The 25,508-nt window shown below is 39.9% G+C and overlaps 1 protein-coding gene across 3 annotated transcripts; it reads left to right on the plus strand.

The window, feature by feature from the left end:
* The first annotated feature begins 1,501 nt into the window (after positions 1–1,501).
* LOC149820125 (xanthotoxin 5-hydroxylase CYP82C4-like) lies at positions 1,502–24,794 on the plus strand. 3 transcript variants are annotated; one of them, XM_089983194.1, is made up of 5 exons: positions 1,502–2,496; positions 23,493–23,618; positions 23,714–23,818; positions 24,227–24,301; positions 24,389–24,794. In XM_089983194.1, exons 1-5 carry the CDS (start codon positions 1,567–1,569, stop codon positions 24,578–24,580), a joined length of 1,428 nt encoding a protein of 475 aa, XP_089839320.1. In that variant the 5' UTR covers positions 1,502–1,566; the 3' UTR covers positions 24,581–24,794. The 3 variants fall into 3 exon arrangements, with proteins under 3 accessions (XP_089839320.1, XP_089839321.1, XP_089839319.1); XM_089983195.1 differs by lacking the exon at positions 23,714–23,818; XM_089983193.1 differs by lacking the exons at positions 23,493–23,618; positions 23,714–23,818; positions 24,227–24,301; positions 24,389–24,794 and adding an exon at positions 3,892–4,606.
* The last annotated feature ends 714 nt before the right edge of the window (positions 24,795–25,508 follow it).

Here is a 25,508-nt window from a genome sequence, read left to right on the forward strand (position 1 = left end):
TTGCACTACAGGATTATCCGAGAAAGGAATCCCCTCTGGAGAAGGCCATGAACATCAACCCGCTCTCTCTCTCCCTTTTCTTTCTGCTTTTATGCATATTCAATAGACGATCCTACATTGCTCCATCAAGCACCGACTGACCTGCACACTAACTATAGCATGGTTCAACTTGATGAGTTGTGGAGCCTGATTCAGAGTTTTTGCCCTTGCAGAAGGGGGGTTCCGGGGCTCCCCCCAGCGTGGGTCTCGAGGGGGCCAGGGCGAGGCTCCCCTAGAGGGGGACTCAGGAGGCAGCACCCCCTGGACCAAATTTTTTCTTGAGCTTATGTTTGAGACCTGGTTTCTTGAAAAAAAAAAATTCTTGAGCAAATTTTTCTTTTGGCCTTGTATAAATTTTTTCTTTTTCTTTCCCTCTTGTAACTATCGAAAAATCACAATAAAATGCTTTGTTTGATCGTGGTGCTCATATGTTTTCTTCGGTTGTTTCTTGCTCGAGGTTTTCGTAACACCCTTTCTCACAATTTTTTTGCTTTTTTTTTCCTATGCGATTTTCATAAATCCCTACTCGATTTAGCGATTTGCCATTTTTTTTCGCTACACGATTTTCATAAATCGCTACTCGATTTTGCGATTTGCCAATTTTTTTGGAAACGTGATTTTCGTAAATCGCTACTTGATATAGCAATTTATGAAAATCGCATAGAGATTTGCTATTTTTTTTTTCACTACGCGATTTTCGTAAATCGCAATGCCGAGCACCGCCCCATTGAGCACGATCTTCGCCGTGATTAGGCTGTAATCGCCAGCCATCCAGATGGCAGTCTTGAGGTTTATGATGGGGAAGTCGGAGGTTGTACTCCGTTGTAGGTGTACTGGAGGAAGATTCCATTGTAGGTATCCCTCGAAGGTGGAGGAGGAGCCGTCACAATCGGTTGCCCGTTGGACGAGAGCAGCATTCGAGCCACTGCTAGCAGAAAGAGAATGACGATCATCATCAGATCGCCTACTCTTTGCCTACCTTAATTTCTTCTCTCTCTCTAGAGAGAGAGAGGGGTTTTACAGTGTTTTACATAGAAGAAAGAAGAAGAAGATGACAATGAAAAGTTCAAACAAAAAAGAAAGAGAGAGTGCTTCAGGTTCGTTTCGTTGTTTAGACTTTGAAGAGTTAACATCATCCTCGACTTTTTGGATGAAAGACATTTTTGTTCTTTTTTTTAACTATTGTTTATCTTTTTTTGAATAAACATTTTTGTCATTTTTTTGAACTGTCATTTCATAGCAATAATAGCAAGAAAGGATAATTAAGTCTTTGCAACCACACCAAACTATGATGCTAAGTGATGCCTGACATATACAGAAATATGAGCCTCATGTGCTTACATATGTGGCACTCATTCTGACCCTCAAATACGAGATGTGAGATTTGGTTGGCAACTGGGCATTTTTCAACCATTCATTATCCATGATATATACATGATAGAGTAACATTTGCCCTCCGCACATGCTACTCACACAGCATAATCATAATCGGGTAACCACCAACACCACACCATCTCCTTCATCACTATGGATACCATCCAACTGATAGGGGGCGTAGCAGCTCTCCTTCCTCTTCTCTTATTCTTCTTCTTCCATATACGGCCAAAGAAGGCATCAAAAGCCGTTCCTGAACCACCAGAACCAGCCGGTGCTTGGCCCATTATTGGCCACCTCCGTCTACTAGCGGGAACCACACCTCTCCACAGAACCTTCGCTGCCCTCTCAGATCAATACGGCCCCATTTTTGCTCTTCGGCTTGGCCAAAAGCGTACTATAGTGGTGAGCAGCATGGAGCTAGCCAAGGAGTGCTTTACCACCAACGATAGAGCCCTTGCCAGTCGGCCGCCACTGCTCAGTACCAAGCTCCTCGGCTACGAACGCTCCATGTTCGCCCTTTCTCCCTACGGCCCTTACTGGAGGGAAGTCCGCAAGATCGCCACCATCGATCTGCTATCGAACCGACGGCTCGAGCTGCTCAAGCACATCCGGATCGAGGAAGTTGACTCCCTCGTGAGAGGCCTATACGCACGATGTGAGGACAACGAGCCGGTGGAGATGAAGCGCTGGTTGAGCCTCCTGACGACGAATATCGTGGTGAGGATGGTCGGGGGGAAACGGTATTTGGACGGAGACGATGCTGGAAAAGATGAGGGAGCGAGAGAGTTCTTCAAGTTGATAGAAGAATTCTTCTATCTACTTGGGGTTTTCACAGTGTCGGATGCCCTCCCTTGGCTGGAGCGCCTCGATGTGGATGGTCACCTCAAGGCCATGAAGAGGGTCCAACAGAAGATGGACGAGATAGCCACCGCTTGGGTGGCGGAGCACCGGCAAAGAAAGGATTCCGTCGACGTCGATGTGGATGGCGGTGACTTCATTGACGTGCTCATCACTCAACTTGACGATGGTCATCTGTCTGACGTATTTCCCACAGACACGATAATCAAAGCCACCGCTTTGGTGAGTTTACAATCTAATTATCATGCCTAATTTACAATCAAAGAAAAAAAAAATCTTTTTTACTTATGACGAGGGAAAGCCCTCGTGGAGAATGGAGAGCAGATCAGGTGATGTGTCAAACATCTTCACCGTCCATTGTTTCATTGTGGACGGTGAGGATGCCAAATCACTTTTCTAAAAGTGATTTGGCAGATCACTTGATATGCTGTTAGGTCACTTAACGGATCTTCCTGCAAGGTAAAACGCCAAATTGGGACAAAATTAGTAGTGTTAACGGGCCTGGTTTACTGGGATATTCGACCCGAACCAAACTAGGGATGGCAGTGGGGCGGGACAGGGTACAAGGTCTCCACTCCTGCCCCGCCTCAAGATTTTATCCTCCACCCTCGCTCCGCCTCCTTAGCGGGGATGGATTTTATCCTCCACCCCCGCCTTCATCCCCGTTACATGTCCTCCATCCCTAGTTCAAACGGGAATGAAGCGGGGCGGGGCGGGGATATTGCGGGGAAAAGTGGTCGTGGAAGGGTTGGGGCGGGGATGAGGCGGGGATCGTGGCGGGGCAGGGAAAAGTGCACGTCCATCCCCGCCTCCACCCCCGGACAGGGATGGATTTTAACCTTCGTCGCCGCCTCCATCCCCATTTCATACCCTTCATCCCCGGTCCAAATGGGGTGAGGCGGGGCGGGGCCCCGCTTCCCCCCGGTCCACTGCCATCCCTAAACCAAACCCATAGTTTGGGTATGGTGATAAATAATAAGACATGAGTCTGGACTTGAAAGTTAGATTATTATATGGATCTTAATATAGTTCGTGAAATTTTATACCTGACGTGAACCCAACCAGGGTTTCAGTTAAGACCCACAATTTTTAAATGTAAAAATGATAAAAAAATATAGTTTTTTTGAGTGTGATTCGGGTTTGGTTCATGTAGTTTTTATGATTTTTCTTATAATGAACCTAATTAAACCCAAATCTAGACCTGATACCATGCCCAAAATTTTGCGCCAAGTCTGGTTTCACCCTAGTCCCAACCAACCAGATCGATTAATACCCCTAAACACAATCATCCAGCCTTATATGTCACCCCTTCATCTTTGTACCCATCTTAAATCTTATGATGATCAAACCTGACCCTGTACATAGTTTCAGCATGGTCAATTTAGTAGTAGGAATCAATCATAAAATTATGATTTTTTAAATCACAAATTTTAAATAATTGATTTTTGAATCATCATAAAACCGCACACAAATTTAAATGTCAATATTAACTTATAAATGGTTAGTGCTAGAGTCTGATTTGATCAAAATAACTTGCATCAAAGAAATCCCAAGTCTTAAGTCTTTAGTCTTTGGTGTAGTGCGAGAAAATCAACGCTATATAATTAATGATTACAGGCATTGATTTCGGCTGGGACAGACACCACGTCAGATACCTTAGTGTGGGCCATCTCTCTTCTATTGAATAACCGCCACGTTTTGAAAAAGGCTCAAGATGAGTTGGATTTCCACGTAAGCAAAGAAAGACAAGTGGATGAATCAGATATCAAGAAGCTGACATACTTGCAGGCCATACTCAAGGAGGCCATGCGCCTGCACCCAGTGGGCCCATTGCTAGTCCCACATGAGTCAGTTGAATCAGTCAACATAGGTGGGTATGACATACCAGTGGGCACAATCCTGTTTATTAATGCATGGAAGATACACAGGGACCCAGTGTTATGGTCAGACCCAGAAGAGTTCATACCAGAGAGGTTCTTGACGGGCCACAAAGACACCGGTTTTGGTGGTCAGAGCTTCGACTTCATCCCATTTGGTTTGGGCCGGCGGTCGTGCCCAGGTTCATCACTAGCAACCCAGGTAGCTCACTTGACATTGGCACGTTTAATTCATAGCTTTGAGTGGTCCACGCCCAAGGATGGTCCGATCGACATGACCGAGGGCTTGGGCTTGACCATGCCCAAGGTAACTCCTCTTCAAGTCCTGTTGCACCCTCGTCTCCCGCCCCATCTTTATCAGTGAGACTCTTTGGTGGTGGATGTTGTGCCTTTATGTATGGCTATGTATGTGCACACAAACAGATATAGTGAATAAAAATGAGTAGAGGCTTGGTCATGGAAGGTCTGCTGCAATGTTCATTAATGATTCCAGATCCAGACCCATACAGGTCCAAATCAGTAATTTGCTGCACAACACACCAAAGTGCTAAAATGAATCTTCAGATCCTCCACCAGATCTCTCATGGACCTCCAATGTTCGATACTAAATTTTCTGCTGTGGACAAAAATAAGTCATTTTTTATTCGCTTTTTTCTTTGTCGAGTGGATTATAAATTGTGTTACATCAGTTCTCAACCTTTGGACTATTAATTATTGGGAAAATAACTTTTCACATGGACGTATAAATTTACTTTAAATTAAATCAAAACCATCAAAGCTCATTTGTTTCATTCCGTTTTCATGGAAAATTGGGGGAGCTGACATCCTTTTCCTCCCTTTCCTACTAAGGGTGAAACAAACATTCAAGCATTATGGTGGAAAGGTGTCATGTTAGCCCCAGTTTTTCTCACCACCTTAGTCTCCGCATGTGTAACTCCTTTGGAATCTCTCTACAAGAAAAAAATTGTTGGATTATGCATTGAATTCAACCCGATGTAACCCATATTGACCAGAGAACATCAAAAGGGTTTCTCAGATCATGAGGTTTACGACGGTAGGACAGTTATGTAAATATGAAGAACTCACATAATTGTCCAATAAATGGGACACTGGTAGTGTGATGAGAGCATATCAGTTTTTCTCATTCTCTCTAGGGTTCAAGGGATCGGGTCCTGCTCACCTCTCGACCTGACGGCCTGGGCTCATCGAGGACGTTGATTGGCTGAGGAGTACACCGATCGACAACCCACCTCCACTTAAGCTTCATTCAGATCATCCATGGCCGCTTCCAATAAGTAACACTTCCTGATTCATTTTTTTTGCCAACATTGGGTCATGGGCCCAAACTGCGCTTCTATTGCACGTGATGCAACCCTTGTCAGAATATATTCTCTTCTCACTCATCAGACTCTTGTTCAGTTTTGGAAAGTCGACAGTGAGAGAGGAGGCATTGATCGGCGTCCTATCACCTGCGGGTCAGCAGTAGTCATTGTTCAGGCCCCGCGAAGGCTGGTGGTGGTCGTTGCTGGCAAGCAGGGTCACCGAAAACTGGGTCTCTCTTGGGTTAGCAGAGCCCCTTACAAGGAGCCTCCCCAGCAACCATAAACTGGTCATCACAGGCGACTAGAGGTCGAGTTAGGCTGTGTCGTGTGATGACTGGTCACCTAAGGTCAGCCATCATCGACGACTGCCTGAGACCATCCCTCCTATTGGTTGTTCATCGCCGGCAGGTGGTCGTGGATGGTGGTGGTTGCCGATGACTATGGTTGTGAACAACCACAGTCTTCTCATCCAGCCATTCTGCTGGTTGTCGTCAGCAGCGAATGGCCGGGGATGACGGCAGTGGGCCACTGATGGTGGTCGCTATCGACACTGGATGAAAGGAGTTGGGGAGGGGGGGCAGGCTGAACCCTAACAAAAAAAATGTCTTTTGGTGTGGTGGGGTGGGGTTCGACTTTCACTGTAGCTACACTGAATCCCGACCTGATACACTCGATTCGGGGCCCAGATCCATTAGCAGGTTTTCGGGTGGATCAGTTCTGAGCCTAACCCCGGATGGACCCAATCTCGGACTCGAAATTTGTACTAGGGTTTCGGGTGGATTGGGTTTGCACCCGACCCCGTACAAACCAGATTTAGACCCAGATCCATTATCAGGTTCTCCAGATGGATCAGGTCTGACAGTGACCCGGTCCAAGACCCAGACCTAGGCCATGGGTTCTAGTTTGACTGGGTCTGAGACCCACCCAGTGGGACCAGATCCAGGACCCACACCCAATTCAGGGTTTCCAAGTGGATTGGGTCCCTGGTCTGAGCTAGACGCGGTCGGACTCGATCATAGACCCGGACCCATTTCGACATTTTTGGGTGAACTGGGTATAAGCTGGATCCGATCGAACTCGGTCCTGCAATCAGACCTGTTTTGGGATTTTGGGTGAATCAGGCCGTGTGTGTCCAATCCAGTAGGACCTGATCCTGGACACGGACCCATACAGTCAGGGTTCCTGGTAGACCGGGTCTGTCATCAACCCATTGCGACCCAGTTTAGGACCCAGATCCATTATAGGGTTCTTGGTGGATCTCGTCAGGAACTATGGGTCAGGTCAGGTTTAGAATTGAACCCTGTTAACCCATCCTGGGAACAAAACCGGTTTTGGGACCGATTCAGGCATCCTAAAAATTGGTTCAAGTATTTCCAAGACCTATTCTAGGCTTCCTAGGATCAGTTCATGCATTTTGAGAGTGGTTCATGGCTTTGTGGGACTGGTTTAGGGGTTTCATGGACCGGTTCAGGCTTTTTTAGACCGGTTCAGGACTTTCATTGACTGGTTCATGGTCTTTAAGGATCCTTTCAGGTTGTTTCCAGACCCAGTCTCGGGTATTACTTCTGAAAGCATGATTTTATCATTTTTCTCATACTTTTATATGATATTTTTATCATGGATGGTGACTTTAGCATAATATTATGGGCTTTTCATGTTTTTGTCCGAATGAGATTATGATTGAATTCATAACATAATGTTTGTCCATTGTTTTATTGTGGATGGTGAGGATGCCAAATCACTTTTCTAAAAGTGATTGGCAGATCACTTGTTGTGTTGTTTGGAGAATGGGGTCACTTAACGGGTCCGTCTTCCTGCAAGGTAAAACATCAAATTGGGACACAATTAGGGGTGTCAACGGGCTTGGTTTAAACCCGAACCAATATGGTGTTAAGAAGACACGGGTCCGGACTCAAAGGTCCGATTAATACATGGACCCGGGTATAGTTTGTAAAATTTTATGCTAGACCCAGACCCAGACCCAACCTGAGTTCCGATTAAGACCCCTAATTTTTCAATGTGAAAATGATAAAAAATATGGTTTTGCCGAGTATGGTCTGAGTTTGGTTCATGTAGTTCTTATTGGGTTTGGTATGGTTTTTTTTATAATGAACCCAATTAAACCCGTGTCCAGATCTGATACCATACTAAAAAATTTAGTCCAAGTCTGGTTCCATTCGAGTCCGAACCAAACCCGATCCGTTGAAACCCCAAGACACAATCATCCAGCCTTATATATCACCCCTTCATCTTTATCTATCTTAAATATTATCTTAAATATTATCTTAAATATTATCTTAAATCTTATCCCTGTACATAGATTCAGCATGGTCAATTTAGTAAGAATCAACCTTAAAAATATAATGTTTTAAATCACATTTTTTTATGTTTTGTCAACCATTGATTTTTGAATCACCAAAAAAACTTGTCCACAAGTAGGATTTAACCAATTTAAATGTCAATATTAACTAAATGGTTGGTGCATGATTTTAGAGATCAGTTCTTCAAGTGTTTGATTTCAACACATTGGTGGGTTTTTATAAAGTTCTAAAAATCAACTGTCCAAAATTTTTAGGCTCCAAACATCATTTTTTTCAAGGACCTCCAATGTTCGATACTAAGTTAGCTGATGTGGACAAGAATAAGTCATTTTTTACTCGCTACTTTTTTTTCTTGTTGCGTGGATTATAAATTGTGTTACATCGGTTCTCAACCTTTGGACTATTATTAGGAAAATAACTTTTCACATGGACGTATAAATTTACTTTAAATTAAATTAAAACCATCAGAGCCCATTTGTTTCATTCCGTTTTCATGGAAAATTGGGGAGCTGACATTCTTTTCCTCCCTTTCCTACTAAGGGTGAAACAAACATTCAAGCATTATGGTGGAAAGGTGCTATGTTGGACCTAAGTGAGCCCCAGTTTTTCCACCACCTTAGTCTCTGCATGTGTAACTCCATTGGAACCTCTCTCTACTTTAAAAAACTGTTGGATGATGGATCAAATCTAACCCGATGTAACCCGTATTGACCCGAGAACATCAAAGGGTTGTTCAGATCATAAGGGTTATGGCGGTAGGACAGTTATGTGAATATGAAGAGGTTACGTAATCGTCCATCAATGTGGTAATCATAGCCTACATGGATATTCCATTATATATCGGTTTCTCTCATTCTCTTTGGGGTTCAAGGGTTCTACTCACCTCTCGACCTAACTACGTAGGCTTATCAAGGGAATCAATTGGCTCAGGAGTACACCAACAACCTGCCTCTACCTAAGCTTCGTCCAGATCATCCATGGCCGCTTCCGATAAGTAGCACTTCTTGATCCCTTTTTTTGCTAACATTGGGTTATGGGCTCACACCACGCTTTTGTTGTGCGTGTTCTGTGTGTGGGTGTGCCGGCATCGAAATATACATCGGTAGTTTCTCTTCTCCCTCGCCAGACTTTCATTTAGTTTTGGGAAGTCGATGGTGAGGGAGGAGGCGTTTACCGGCGTCCCACCACCTGCAGGTCGGCAATAGTCGTTGTCCAGGCCCCATAACTGTTGGTGATGGTCGCTGCCGGTGAGCAAGGTCACCTAAAACCGAGTCTCTCACACAAGTAACCAGAGCCCCTCCCCCCCCCTCCTCAAGAAAAGAAGCCTCCTTGGTGACCATAAACTAGTTGTTGCAAGCGTCTGGAGGCTGAGTTCGGCCTTGTCGTACCACGACTGGCTGCCCATCATCAACGGCTGCTTGAGACTAGCCCTCCTACTGGTTGTTCGTTGTCGATGGGTGGTCGTGGATGGCGGCGGCTGCCTAAGGCCAGTTGCTCAGGGCGATTGCAGGCGGTTGTCGGGTTGTCATCGCCGACGGTAGCTGGCCACCGATGGCGATGGATGAAAGGGGGGTGGGGGCAGAACCGAACCCATTAGCGGGTTTCACTGTATCTATTGTAGCTACAATGAATCCCGACCTGGTGGACCCGATCTGGACCCGAACCCATTAGCGGGTTTTCAGGTGGATCGGGTCTGAGTCCATCCGGACGGGACCTGATTTCGGACTTAGAACCGGTACAAGGGTTTCAGGTGGATCGGGTTTGCTTCTGAACTTGTACAGACCTGATCCAAACCTGAATTCATTATTAGGTTCTCTAGGTGGATCGGGTCTTACCGTGACCTGGTCCAGGACCTAGACCTAGTCCATGGGTTTTGATTTGATTGGGTCTGAGACCCACCTAGTGGGACCCGATCCAGAACCCGGACCCATTTTGGGTCTTTCGGGTGGACCGGGTCTCAAGTCTGAGCCAGACCTGGTCCTAGACCCAGACCCGTTTTGACATTTTTGGGTGGACTGGGTCTGATCTTGATCTGATCGAACCTTATTCTGCAACCAGACTCGTTTTGGGATTTCGGGTGGACCTGGTGTGTGTTTGATCCAGTAGGACCCGGTCTTGGACACATAACTATATAGTTAGGGTTCTGAATGGATCGGGTCTATCTTCGACCCGTTGCAACCCGATCCAAGACCCTGACCCATTACAGGGTTCCGGGTGGATATGGTTAGAAACTATGGGTCGAGTCAGGTCTAGAATCAGACCCTGTTAACCCATCCTGGAATAGAATTGGTTTCGGGATTCGAGCATCCTGAAAACTGGTTCAAGTGTTTCCAAAACCTAATGTAGGCTTCCTGAGACCGGTTCATGCATTTTGGGATCGGTTTAGGGCTTTCAGACATCGGTTCAGGCTTTTCTAGATCAGTTCAGTGCTTTCTGGGGCTGGTTCAAGACTTTTTGGGACCGATTCATGATCTTTAAGGACCCATTCATGCTGTTTCCAAACCCAATATCGGGTATTACTTGTGTAAGCATACTTTTGTCATTTCTCTCATGCTTTTATATGGTATTTTTATCATGGATGGTGACTTTAGCATGATATTATGTGTTTTTCATGTGCATTTTGAGTTGTCCATGATATTTAAGCATGAGATTATGACTGAGTTCATAACATAATATTTGTGTTGTGGTATGTTTTGCAATATGAATATACTTACGGTAAAAGATCTCGATCAACTCACTCTTGCAATCACCAAAGTATTCTGAGTTGTATTGATTGAGGGTTCTTTGGACCGTATTGAGATTAAAATTTGGTATTGCTATTGTTTGTGATTTTATGAAGCAATTTTCACACAAAGGCAGGTCATTGTGTTTCAAATTCACATAAGGTGTAATGGTAAATATGTATACTAGCTTATGAAGCATGTTAGTACCCAAAGGTACATTGTAGAATTATCTCTGATTACATGATTTACTAGTTTCACAAATTAAGTGTTAATTCTTTGAGAATTGAGGAGGTTAAGCAACTATGAGTATTATTGTTTTCACTAAAATAAAATGATAATGACTATTATGCTTGCCTTAAAAAAGGTGACTAATAAAAGGTCTCATGTTTGTATTTTCAATATAAATCTTATATAAGCATTTATTTGGTTTTTTCTTTTGTTCTTGCTATATCATGTACCATGATCATTGACGGTTCTAAAAATATCTCTATTTTAGATGGATCAATTTTTTTCGATTAAAAAAATTTGTATTGCTCACTTTAGGTTATATGGACCTAGATTTAGCTTTAAGAATTGACAAACTTGCCGCTCTTACAGAGCAAACCACAACCAATCAAACGGCTAACTATGAGAAGTGTGAGTGCTTAAATAGGTTCAGCCTATTTCTTTTGCAATCTCGAGTGGCTAAGAATATTCAAGGCATCATCCCTCATTATAGGACAGTAAAAATTTTTTTGAAAGCTATTGAGGCTCAATTTTGTTAGTTTTAATAAGGCTAGGGTTAAGACCCTGATGTCTAAATTGGTATATATGAAATATTTTGGGGACAGTTACATCCGATAACACATTCTAAAAATAAAAAATATTGCATCTCAACTAAATGACATGCTACTCACCATTTTTTATACCTTCTTAGTATATTTAATTCTAACCTCATTGCCTATAAAATACTGACACTTCAAAATCTCTTACAACACACATAATGATGAGTGGTCATTTAATGACCTTTTAATTAAGTGTGTTGGAGAGGAAGAGAGATTGAAAGATAAGAAGGTGCAAAGTGTACATATAACTTCTCATCAAGCAAGGCATATGCCTGGGGAAAAGAAAAGTTCATTCAAGAAGAAAAGCTAGAAGAAATCCTCTAGGGAGAGTTTCAACTCTCAGGCGAGAGTTCTAACTCTCAACCGAAAGTTAAAACCTAGTGTGGTGGTTCTTCCATAAACTATTTCTTTTGTAAGAAGGGACATAAGAAGGTAGAGTGCATAAAGCATAAAAAATTGCTCGAGAAGAAAGGTAATAAGTCATTCATCTCTCATGCGTGTAATTTAATTCATGTTCTATTGAATAGCCGGTGGATTTATTCGGTTTTCACTGTATATATTGTTAATTCTTTACAGGCATTTATGAACAAAAGAAAATCAATGGATCATGAAAGAAGTATCTTCTCAGGAAACAAGATGTGATCACAAGTAAGGAACGTTGTGACCTACAAAGTTGTTTTGGAGTTTGAATTTATTTTGGATTTGGTTGATACATTTTATGTTATATCTTACAGTCAAAACTTTATTTTGATTTTGAAACTAGATAAGTTTGGTTTTGCTTTTAATTTTAAAATTTTCAAACTTATTATTATTAAAAATTCAATTCTTGTTGGTTCTGCATATGTGTGTGATGAATTGTATCGTTTGATAACCAAACTCCACATACAAGAATCTTACTCTGTTGAGAATGCATTGATTGGCAATAAACATGGTTTTAAATATGATCAATCTTATTTGCTTTGGCATCGAAGGTTAGGACATATCTCAAAAAAGAGAATCCAAAGACTTGTTAAAGAAGGGACTCTTGGATCTTTTGACTTCACAGAACCATGTGTTAACTGTATAAAGGTGAAGCAGACTAACACATATAAAAATGATGTCAAACAGAATAATGATAAATTATAGATTGACATACAGATGTTTGCAGGTTGTTTACCTCATGTTACACGAGTAAAAAATATTTTGTTACCTTTATAGATGACTAGTCTCGGTATATGTATTTCTACTTGCTATTTGAGAAAACTGAAGTCTTTAAGAATTTTAACGACTTCAAAAGAAAAGTAGATAAATAGACCGGTGAAGTTAAAAAAGAGATCATGTTTGATAGAGATAAAGATAGGACAAAAGAAAGGGTCATTAACGTGGTTTCTAAAGAAAGAAGATATTGTGCCTCAATACACCATGTCTGGTAGTGCCTACAAGAATCATGTAGCTGAAAGAAGAAATCATACGCTTAAATAAATAGTTCGAACGATGTTAAATCACTCAACCCTTTTCTTGACCTTATGGGGTAAAACTCTTAGGACAACAATGAACATATTAAACAAGGTTTCTACAAATGTTGTCCAAAGGACTCATTATGAGTTATTGACTAATAGAAAACCTTCCTTGTCATATATACGCACATATAGATGTCCAATTAAAACTAAATTGTATAACCCATATATAAAAATTTGTCTTTGATCCTAGGGTGATGAGTGAATTTTTTATTGATTATCCAAGAATATCAAAGGGCTTTAGATTTTATTGTCCATCTCATACACCATAAATACTAAAAACCGATAAAGTAAGATTTCTTGAAAATAGTTGTTTTGGGATAGATGCAGCTCAAAGTCTTGAATTTAAGGAATTGTAGGATTCAGTTTCTTTACCTGCAGAGGAAAAATGTCTAGTTTTTTTTTATCATTGTCCTTTTGAATGATGTTAGGGAAAATTTGATCGATGGCAATCAATCCTAAGTAGAACATGTTGATGAGGATATACAATAATAATAGAATGCAGATGTTTAAATTGAACCATTAGTTCCACCTATATAGAGGTCAACGAGGACAATGAAATCTGTTATTCACCCTAACTATGTGGTGTATTTATAAGATCCCAACGATTTCATAAATATTGATGATGATCCATTAACCTTTGCAGAAGCCATTAAAAGTAATAGATTGACACATTTGATCAATGCCATTAAAGAAGAGTTTGACTCTATAGCAAAGAATCAAGTATGAGGTCTAGTACTTTGACCTAATGAAGTTAAACTTGTTGATTGTAAGTGGCTCTATAAAACCAAAACAAATTCTAAAGGGGGAGTGAAGAGGTACAAGGCTAGACTCATTGCAAAGGGATTTTATATGGAGGACATTGATTATAATGAAAAAAAATCCTATCTCAATTAAGGAATTGTTGAGAATAATCATGGCCCTCGTAGCTCATTTTGATTTAGAACTACATCAAATGAATGTGAATATGACTTTTCTGAATGAGGATATGAAAGAGGAGGTACATATGCAACAAGTTCCTAGTTTCAATATAGATGTCAAAGAATTTAGATTATAAATTGAAGAAATCAATCTATGAACTTAAACAAGCATATCACCAATGGTATAAAAAGTTCAATCAAGTGATTTTGAATTTTAGATTCACTGAAAACATTGTTGATCAATGCACATACCTTAAAGCTAATGGGAGTAAGTTTATAATCTTGGTTTTGTATATTGATGATATTTTTTTTGCAACTAATGGTTTGCGTTTGCTACATAAAATAAAAGAATTTCTTTCCTCTTATTTTGATATGAAGGACATGGGTGAGGCCGCTTATATCCTTGAACTTGAGATATATTGTATTAGATCTAAGGGTGTATCGGACTCTCTTAAAAACCTTATATCTTTAAAGTTCTTAAAAGATATGTGAGGAAGAATTGCTCTTCAGGTTCAACACTTATAGTAAAACGGGATAAATTGAGCCTAAAGGAGTATCTTCAGGATGATAATAAAAAAACTTAGATGGCAAGTGTCCTGTATGCTTCGATGGTTGAGAGTTTGCAATATACGCAGACCTGCACACGATCAAACATCACATTTGTTGTTACGATGCTTGGTAGATATCAATCTAATCAAGACATTGCATATTGTAAGGTTGCAAAGAAGGTCATGCATTATTTGCAAGGAGTGAAGGATTATATGTTGACCTACAAAAAGGTAGATCATCTCGAGGTCATTGGATACTCAGATACAGATTTAGAAGGTTATCTCAATATTATGAAGTCTACTACGTGATACATCTTTCTTTTAGCAGGTGGTGTTATTTCATGGAGAAGTGAAAAGTAGTCTATAACTACAACTCACACCATGGAGGCAGAATTTATTGCTCTATACGAAACTTCATCTCAGGCCATATCTATTAAAAAATTTATTTCGGGTCTTGGGATAGTAGACTTTATTGAGAGATTACTAAAGATCTTTTGTGATAATGAAGTTATTATATATTTCTCTAATAATAACAAAAGCTCTACTTCATGTAGACACATGGAGTTAAAGTACTTTGTTATTAAAGAAAGAAGTGATAATCATTTAATATATATTGATACAATTGGCACAAAAGAAATGATTACAGATCCTTTTACTAAAGGACTAGCACTAAAATTGTATTTTCAATATATAATGATGATGGGTCTATTTGATTCCTTATGATATATGACAATACATTATAGTTTTATGTGATCACATTTCTAAATCTAAATTGATTCTTTATAGTTTGGTGTATTATTGATTTTGCGTAAAGTGTCACTCATTTTGAAGAGAGAATAACATGATAACAATATTAAAAGGACCAAAAGAATGGGTCAGAGACCAACCTATTCATAAAGGTACTCTTAAAATGCTAAACACTTAAAATGAATGATATTGTAGTACATAGAAATATGACATCTCATATAGAGATGTTCATCTTCTTGACTTGTTTGATTTATTCTTGTGATTCAGCATAACATGTAAACTCACATGGAATTTGAATCGAGATAACAGTAAGGAACCTCAAAGTTTTTCTGTGTCAATGGATCAAGTGGGAGAATGCTGGACTATGGATCGGATCCAACCCTATATGACTTGTATTGACCTAGAAACATCAAAGGGTTATTCAGATCATAAGGGTTATGGTTGTAGGACGGTTATATGAATATGAATAGGTTACATAATTGAACATCAATGTAGTAATTATAGCCTACATGGATTTTCCACTATAAATGGGACACCCATGGTAGTGTGATGAGAGCTACATACGTGATATCGGTTTCTCTCATTCTCTTTGGGGTTTAAGGGTCCTGCTCACCTCTCGACCTATGGGTCTGGGCTCATCGAGGGTGTCAATTGGATGAAGAGTACATCGACAACTCACTTCCACCTAAGCTTCATCTGGATCATGGCCACTTTCACTAAGTGGCACTTTATGATCAATTTTTTTGCCAACAAAAACTTTCCTGTGAAGACTGAGGTTAAGGAACATTTCAGAAATCTATGTCCTTTCTCAAGAAGACCTTTTTCTTCCATGGGAATAAATAGATGGTGGTTCTTGGAAGCATCATTTCTAAAGGAAAATAGGATAAGTTGGAACCTCCATGGTGGTGTGCAATGCAATTTTCCTAGTTTTCCTACCTTTCTTTTTTTATAATTTTATTTTCTAGCACCTTGTTGGTGCTAAAGAACATGGTGTTGTGAAGAAGGTAGCTCTAGAAGGTTTAAGGAAACATGAGCATGAAGATTTTCTATCTAAATGTGAATGTGAAGTTTCTGAAATCAGATCATGTCAGAGTGCATCGATGGATGGTTGCAAAGAGGAATAAAAAAAGGAAGTTAAGCCTAAGATAAATAATACTTCTTTAATAATTTTAATATAATTCTAAATATGATTTAGTTAGTTATTGAAAACAATAGGTCGTGGTTATATGAGAACGAAATTATGTTTTTCAAAATGGTTAACATGGTTAATTGATCATGCATCAATAGGCCGATGCATGTGTATTAGTCGAGCAATGACATACTAGGCTACAATGATTTATTGAATTGTTCTTCCCTAGGGTGAGACCCCTTATTCACAAAGTTTTAGAGCTCCCATCTCCCATTGAAATTAGGAGTCACAATTAGTCTAACCTTAATCATAAGTTATTTTGATAAGACCAACACTCATTAGGTAATTATTAATTTAAAGAAAAGGTCTCTTTAAAAAATTATAGAGATTGTGAGGTTACCAAAAACTAAGTCCAAATACAAATCTTAGAAGCATGTTGCAAAAGCAAGATTTATAAAAAGCATGTTTGGAATTCATGATTCTGGATTTATATAATGTTTATTTATTATTTACAATTATATCAACTTCAATCACAATGTAAGACATAATAGAGATGTGACCTATATGGTGCGCCTAAACTAGGTCACATAAGTTTAAAAAAACCTTGTGCACCCATTACATAGACACATGGACAAACAATTGGTACATTTCATTATATAAGATGAAAGTTTGCATAGGCAATCTTACCTTGATGGCCACCAGCGAGTGTGATTTTTATTCATTGACTCTCTAGAGGGCTACTAGCCCTTCGTGCATATCTTAATGTCCAACTGACATGAACAGACAATGAAGGTCTGCTACAAACATGCGTGTTGTATGCTCTAGGTTTTTGCTGGACCCTGAAGTGATTTCCTGACTGGCACGACGAGTAAGTCTATCTTCTGAAGGCCTCGTCCCAAGAACTTCCTAATGCACAAAGCAAAAGAAGCCACATTGCATCACCCTAACTCATTCAATATTATATTTTTAACCTGATACATGAGACAATAGTGGCGTTGTATGTAAAGTTTGAGTCTTAAGATTTTCACATGTCAATTTGACATTATTTGTATTGATGTCCATGTAAGCTCATCTTGTAATCCATTGACGAGTACAATATATAATCTTGTGCAAGTCACAATTGCATGCCATAATAGGAAATTGTTCATAAAAAAGATTAGAATTTATTTATTCAAATGTTTATGGGTTTCATTGAAAAGTTATGCAAGGATATATAAGAGTCAAACATGCCTTCTCTGCACTTGTTCCTTTCTTTTTTTTCTGTTATGTATAAAGAAGATTTTTTCGCTTATTGTGGTCTGTTCTCTCTAAGATTGGCACCCCGCTGCAATAGTAACCCTAGCAGCTAGTGATTCCCAAACCTAAGGTCAGCAAGTCATAACAGCCATGAGTGACACTAGGTGCTGTTAGAATATGTATTTCTTGCTTATTGTTCATGGATGTTGTATTCGTCATTCCTGTAGGGTTACTTCAGTCTCTTGTTTGTTACTGTAAACTTGTGTGATTATGGAAGGTATTCTTTATGGAGTTAAGTATATATTCATTGTATGGATGCTTACATAGCAATCTGAATTAACAACATTTGGTTAGCTTTCTTGAAACTGTTAACGGATATAGATGAGCACAAGTCGTTGTGCATAAATCGTGGAAGATCTGTTGCCTACCAAGATGAGCACAAGTCGTTGTGCATAAATCGTGGATGAGCACAAGTCGTTGTGCATAAATCGTGGAAGATCTGTTACCTACCAAAAAGGCATAAATCGTTGTAGATCCGTTACCTACCAAAAAGGTGTTTTTTTACCTTCTTTCATTTTACTGTTGCCTATCCATAACTGTATTCTTTCTGTTTAGGAAAGATCTAGCCTTTATTGTAAAAGCCTTTATATATTTTCCCTTGTACTAAAAAAGGAGAATAACAGAAAGTAAGTTAGGATCTTTAGTGGACGTAGGTTGCAATCAGTCGAACCACTTACATTGTGCATCTTCTCTTTCTTGTTGTTTTGTTTCAGTATATTGTCTTCTACATGGTATCAGAGCAATCGATCTGAAGCCTTTGTTGTGACTATTTGTTCCATCATGAGCATCAACCATGGAGACAGTCAGTTGGGCAGCGATGGGTCTGCTGCAAACCACATGCCATCTACAAAAATGGTGATTCATGAGAAAAATCCTACCCTGAAAATCATATCTTTTCTCAATGGCTCAAACTCTATGTCACATGGGTGCGGGTGCGGGCGCGGGTGCGGGGATTCGGCACTTCCAAAAAACCCGGGTGCGGGGGTGCGGCAGGGGCAAAAATATTATATATATATATATATGCGACGCGGTTTTTTTCAAATTTCATTTTATATACAGCTGCACGCACCCATTTCGTCATGAGAACAGTGGAAATCCTTTACTAAAAAGAACCATCATTATCATTTATTATGGAGAGAGAAAATCCTTTACGAAAAAGGATTGAAAAGGCAGCTGCTGTCAGCTGTCATTTATTGTGGAGAGAGAAAATCCTTTACGAAATTGAAAAGGCAGGAGCAGCAGCGGCTGTCATTTATTGTGGAGAGAGAAAATCCTGTACGAAATTGAAAAGGCAGGAGCAGCAGCTGCTGTCATTTATTGTGGAGAGAGAAAATCTTTTACGAAATTGAAAAGTCAGCTGCTAGCAGAATTTTTTTTAAAAAAAAAATTCGCAGCCCATTTCGTAGGAAAATTTTTTTTTTTTTTTTTAAAAATCCAAACAAAAATGGACCGAAATGATCCTGGGTGCGGTCAACGCACCCAGGATTGGGTTGACCGCACCCGGTGCCGCATCCGCGTCGAGTCGCGTCGACGCGGGTGCGGCACTCTGCTAGCCGAATCCCTGTGACATAGCTCAAACTACCTTGGATGGTCAAAAGCAGCCAGCTTATTCCTCAGCGGCAAAGGAAAAATTGGCTACGTAAATGGTAAAATTTTTCAACCTGCTCTTGATGATCCAAATTATGACGAATGAGAATCTGCAAATCATTTGGTCATGTCGTGGCTTCTTAACTCGATGGAACCATCTATCGCGGAAGGATTTCTTTTTCTTGAAACGACTGAAGAAATGTGGACTAGCCTAAGGGATGTCTATGGCGAATAAAATCATCTTGCAAGGATCTATCAAATCCAGCAAGACATTGCTCATCTTCAACAAAGTGATAAACCATACCATGTGTATCTTGGACAGTTTCGTGGTCTGCGGGACGAAATGTCCCAACACCGACCCATGTCTATAGATCCAGATGTGACCAAACACCACCTGGAGGAAGACAAAAGTTTTAACATGCTTGCTGGACTTCGAGAAGATTTTGATGCTATTAGAAGCCAAATACTTATGTCGACGTCTCTTCCATCTTTCAACTCTCTGTGCCAAATAATCCAACGTGAAGAGTCCAGACGACGTGTGATGAATCGAGATGCAAAAATTAAAAACTCTGACCAAACACACGAAAATATGGTGTGCAATGCTGAAAACAGACATGCTACTCAACAAACTAATGTCAATGAGAAACAACTCAGCTTCGATGAAAACCAAGTTTTTACCCGACAGCGACCTAAGATGAAGTGCACCTATTGCAAAAAAGTTGGACATATTCGTGAGAGGTGTTGGGATCTCGTCGGACGTCCTTCAAAAGTTCGTTCAACATCATCATCCGCTCAACCCCACCAAACAGGCTAGTGTAGCTACAATTAGCATAGAAAACTTTGCCAAGTTTTTTCAAAATATTGTGCAATCCAACCTAACTGTTTCCCAGCCTACTGATCAGCCGACTGAATACAAATCAGGTAATTTTCTTGCCATGAATGCTCATATTATTTTTTATTATTGAATTGTGGATATTGGAGCCACGGACCACATGACGGGACACAAAAATCTTCTTACAAAAATCTTCTTTGCAATTTTCGGCCTACTATTAAGAAACCTGTCAGAATTGCCGATGGAACAGAAACTTCTGTTTTGGGAACAGGTGAAGTTCAACTTTTAAATCAAAACATTGGGATTGAAGCCTTATATGTTCCAAGCTTTCCTGCAAATTTGCTATCTGTTAGCAAAATCACAAAAAGTTATAATTGTGTTGCTGTGTTTTTTGCTGATCACTTAGAGTTTCAGGATTCGGTGATTAAGGCAGTGATTGGTAGGGGGACCGTACATAACGGGCTCTATATATTGGTCTCTGGTTCACAAGCTCTTGTTGCTCAAAGTGATGATAACATTTTTGATTTGTGGCATAACCGTCTAGGCCACCCATCTACAAGTGTGTTAAAGACTCGTCTTCCAAGCATACTATATTCTTCTTATCCAAAATCCTGTGATGCTTGTGAATATTCTAAGTTTACTAGACTTCCATTTGCTAAGTCTGAAAGACAATCTGATGAACTTTTTCAATTGATTCATAGTGATGTTTGGGGCCCAACTCCTATTAAATCTCATAGCAGTTTTATGTACTTTCTTACATTTATTGATGATTTCTCTCGAATGACATGGGTGTATTTCCTTAGGCACAAATTTGAGGTTACTACATGTTTCACAGAATTTTATAACATGGTCCTCACACAGTTCAACACCAGGATAAAGTCCTTCAGAACTGATAATGGAGGAGAATTTATAAATGCCGCTATGAGCAGTTTTCTCAAGGAAAAAGGAATTCTCCCACAACACACATGTGTCGATACACCCCAGCAGAACGAAGTAGCAGAAAGAAAAAGCTCACATTTTAAACGTGACTCGCGCCATAATGCTTCACATGAATGTACCTTAAGAATTCTGGGTTGAAGCCATATCTACTGCATGCTATTCTATTAACCGTCTGCCAAGTAGCTCCATCAATAACAAAGTACCTGTGGTGATCATCTATAACAAACAAGTATCTCTTGCTTACGTTCAAGTTTTTGGTTGCAAATGTTTTGTGCACATACAATCCAAAGATCGGGACAAACTATCACCTAGAGCAGCCAAGTGCATCTTTCTTGGGTACTCCTCTGTGAGAAAGGGTTTCAGGTGTTATGATCCATCTACTGGTATATGGTACACCTCACGAGATGTTCATTTCTTTGAAAAAGAACCATACTTCTCCACACCTATCACATCGTTATTTGACGATAAACGTGAGGGGGAGAACTTTAGTCATGATACTGAAATCATCTTGCCCAACCTCCAAGTGGAAGAAAACATCAACCCTCTTGTCATTGGTATTGACGACAACCAAAATGAGGTATCAAACAGTCAGCCTATATTAGACACCTCTCCTACTCACCCAAGTACCTCGGCTCATGTTTCCCTTAGAAGATCGACACGTGTCTCACAAGCTTCTGCTAGACTCCATGATTATTTCACCTATCTTGTTTCTGGATCAGATAAGACCGCTTATCCAATAAAAAACTGTGGAACTTGATAAACTAAAACCCTCATATTATGCCTTTGTTTCACAAGTTTATACTCACTCGGAACCAAAAACATTTCTCGAAGCTAGTGAGAATTCTAAATGGAGAGAAGTTATGAATGAGGAACTAAGGGCCTTGGAAAGAAACAACACATGGGAGCTTGTTGATCTTCCTGAAGGGAAAAAAACTTGTGGGTTGTAGATGGGTTTACAAAATCAAATACAGAAGTAATGGCAGTATAGAGATATATAAAGCAAGACTCGTTGTCAAGGGATACACACAAGTAGAAGGTATTGACTACAACGAGACCTTTGCTCTTGCAGCAAAAATGAATTCCGTTCGGATACTTTTGTCTGTTGTGGCAAATCTACATTGGCAAACATATCAAATGGACGTTAAGAATGCCTTCTTAAATGGAGACCTCAATGAGGAAGTTTATATGCAACCTCCGCCTGGAGTTACTCTTCCAAAAAGGGGAATGGTATGTAAATTTAAAAAGTCTCTCTACGGATTGAAACAATCTCCGAGAGATTGGTTCTTCAAGCTACAAGAAGTTTTGTTAGCTCAAAAATTTAATCAAAGCAAGACGGATCACACCCGTATTCAAGAAACGGGAACAATGATGGTTCTAATATATGTGGATGATATTATCATCACTGGAAATGTCGTGGAGACCATAGTTCGAACCAAACAAATTTTACATGATATTTGAAATAAAGGATCTAGGAAAATTAGGGTACTTTCTTGGCCTTGAAGTAGCTTATTCTAAAGAAAGAATTTTTATTTGTCAGCGTAAGTATTCTCTTGATCTTTTAAAAGAGACAGGTTTATTGGCAACAAAACCAGTAGACACTCTTCTTGAAGCTAACCATCGGCTGAACAAAACAGAAGGACAACCTTTGACAAACATTAGTACTTTCCAAAGGCTAGTACGGTGGTTGATCTATCTAACCGTCACAAGGCCAGATATTACCTATGTTGTAAATGTGCTAAGTCAGTTCATGCATCAACCTCATGAGCCACATCTAAGAGCTGCACATAGAGTCCTTCGCTATATCAAAGGCACTCCAGGAAGGGGCATCATTATGAGGAGAAACAACAGTCTAGAAGTCATGGGATATAGTGATGCAAGTTGGGCCGGAGACTTAGATGATAGGAAGTCTACAATTGGTTTTTTGTACATTTGTTGGGGGAAATTTAGTCACCTGGCGAAGCAAAAAACAAAACGTGGTGGCTACAACTGATCTGCTTCCTATGTTAAAACCTTCTTTGGATTTTCCTTTGTCTTCTGAAGCAGATCAGGTCATGCTGAACATGAGCGTTTTAATTAGCTCATGCCGACATCGTGGCCATCTGTTTGCATTTTGGATGAATGCCACGCAGTTTTGTTGACTTTTTAGCTTTTTAAAATGCAAATCGGATGGCCACGATGTCGGCATGAGCAAAAACGCTCATGTTCAGCATGGCCTGATCTGCTTCCTTTGTCTTCACGGAAAATTTGAACTTTATTGAAACTGGTTTTTAAAACGAGGTGGATATCAAAAGCTTCCAGGCATCACTAGAGGCCATGCTACAAAAGGTGCATGTCACACTGTATAGGCTTGCATGCCACCATGATCATATACTTGGTGCTTTCAACAAGTATATTTCATCAGGGCATACTCATTTTGCTCATGAGCCCCTGTTAGTTTACTTGTAAATTGAAGTTCATCTTAAGGGGACATTAAACTGCAACTTTGGGGGTCTCTTCAATCATGCAGCTGTAAAACGACATAGCACATGGGCATTTGGTTTTTCCTCGTATATTTGAATGGCATTTGAAAGCATTTTTCCAGATATCATGTGGCCAAATCACCAAGACTACCTTATATATTTTAAATCATTATTTTAAACTATGCATAAAATTTGCAGGATGCAATGTCTGTAGCAAGGAACATTATCAAGAACCCAAAGCTTGTTCCTGGAGGTGGTGCTTCTGAGTTAACTGTTTCTGCTACCTTGAAGCAAAAGAGTTCATCTATCGAAGGGATTGAGAAGGTAGAATTTCAGTACTTTCTTTCTTGTCCTTTCTAATAGAAGAACTTGATTAGCCAACTCTTATTTTGTCCGTCTGTTGGTTGGTCATATAACAGTGGCCCTATGAAGCTGCTGCTGTGGCTTTTGAGGCAATTCCACGAACGCTGGCTCCGAACTGTGGAGTAAATGTAATTCGAACAATGACCGCCTTACAAGGAAAAGTAAGATACAAGGATAATTGGTTTAACTAAGCCCTTTAAGTTATCTGAACTACTTACCTGTTTTGTTCGTAGTAACGAATCTTGATCTTGTGACAATATGGGCCAGTGTTTTTCCTCGTGTAAATTTAAAAATAATCCTTTTTTCAAGAAAATCTTAGTAACAATAAAATTTTTAAAAGTGAACAATTTGAGAAATTTTGGAGTTCTTCAAGAGATACTGTTGTAACTGGTGTTCCTGTTTTTCATGTCATATGTTGGCTTTTTTTTTGTTTTCTGAGAAAAAAGTTCTTGAAAATGCTGAAGTCAGAAAAATGGTGGTATCTGTGTCTACATTTTTGTTGAATGAACTTGGTCTAGATTCTATACACATTCTGCTTCCTCAAAACGTTTTGTATTCTTCTGCGGCAGCATGCCAATGGTGAAAATGCTTGGGTTGGGATAGATGGAAATACAAGTGTAATAGAAGACATGAAAGAGCGTAAGGTACTGGTGTGGTTTCATAATTTATTTATTTTGCTTGATTATATTTCTAGCACTGATTATTGTTTTGGCCACCGTTCTTTGTTTCAGATTTGGGATGCCTATAATGTGAAAGTGCAGACATTCAAGACAGCCATTGAGGCAGCTTCCATGCTTCTGAGGATTGATGATATTGTGAGTGGCATCAAGAAGAAGCAGGCTCCAGGGGCTGGACAAGCTCCATCAAAACCTCAGATTGAAGAAGAAGGTGATGCAGATAACGAACAGATACTTCCAGAGTAGAAGAGAAGAAATCACTTTGCAAAAAATTTTGGCAGTTGGCTGTCCGTGTGTTCTATCGGGAAAAAAAATTGATTTTTACAGTGTAGTTCATTTGTTGTTCTGCTCACAGTTTTCCTTCTTTATGAAGATTTGGTTTCATGTTCTGAAGGTGCCTTAGGAATGGGATGTATTTTAGGAGAATGCTAAAAGATGAAGAGGCCTTTTGATGCTCCAAGTCTAATGCCAAAGCCATGATGTTGTTTTCGCTATGGAAGCACTCTAGTCATTTCTTTCTTAGAAGTTCCTGGCTTTTAACATAACAATGACTTCCTTGGTGCTTGTGAAGAACTCTTCTACTGTTTTGCTCCATAACCATCTCTTGGAGCATGTATTAATTTAAAAAAAAAAGATTGGAGGGAAGTCGAAGTACCAAGCGAACGTCACAATTTACAAATGCAGGTATGAGTGGGATTTTGGGAGTATCTTGTAGCTCCCATACAGTTTTATCTCTTAAATGTCCTGCTTTTTTTAAGCAGAAAATTTGCCCTTTTGGTCATTAAGTTTTAGTGCAATATGAGCAGTTGATTCTGTTGTATTAAAACATTTTTAACAACAGTTCATCAATTAAATCCTGATAATTTTTTGAAGGCATATTAAACATATTTTCTACTAAGTAGACCATATAGAATAAAACCCACAAGGCCTTCGCAAGCCTGACTAGGTGTTCAAGTTAAAAGTTGTTAAAAGGGTTTGAGGGTCGTGCTTTCCTTGTTTGTTTGTTTTTTTACTTGGAGAAACTGCCCAGGTGCAGAGACCTAGCTGCGCTGGCTCAGCCTGTCATACTTATGGTCTCTGTCCATGTCGGTGTAAAACTCAGAGAGCTTACCTCTCTACTCCAGTAAGTCTCGCCATTGTTACAAAGCTGAAGACTCAGTGCAGAGGCAACCAA

The sequence above is a fragment of the Nuphar pumila genome, chromosome 12, assembly GCF_984573655.1.
Source record: "Nuphar pumila chromosome 12, dmNupPumi1.hap1.1, whole genome shotgun sequence".
Classification (NCBI taxonomy): Eukaryota; Viridiplantae; Streptophyta; class Magnoliopsida; order Nymphaeales; family Nymphaeaceae; genus Nuphar; species Nuphar pumila.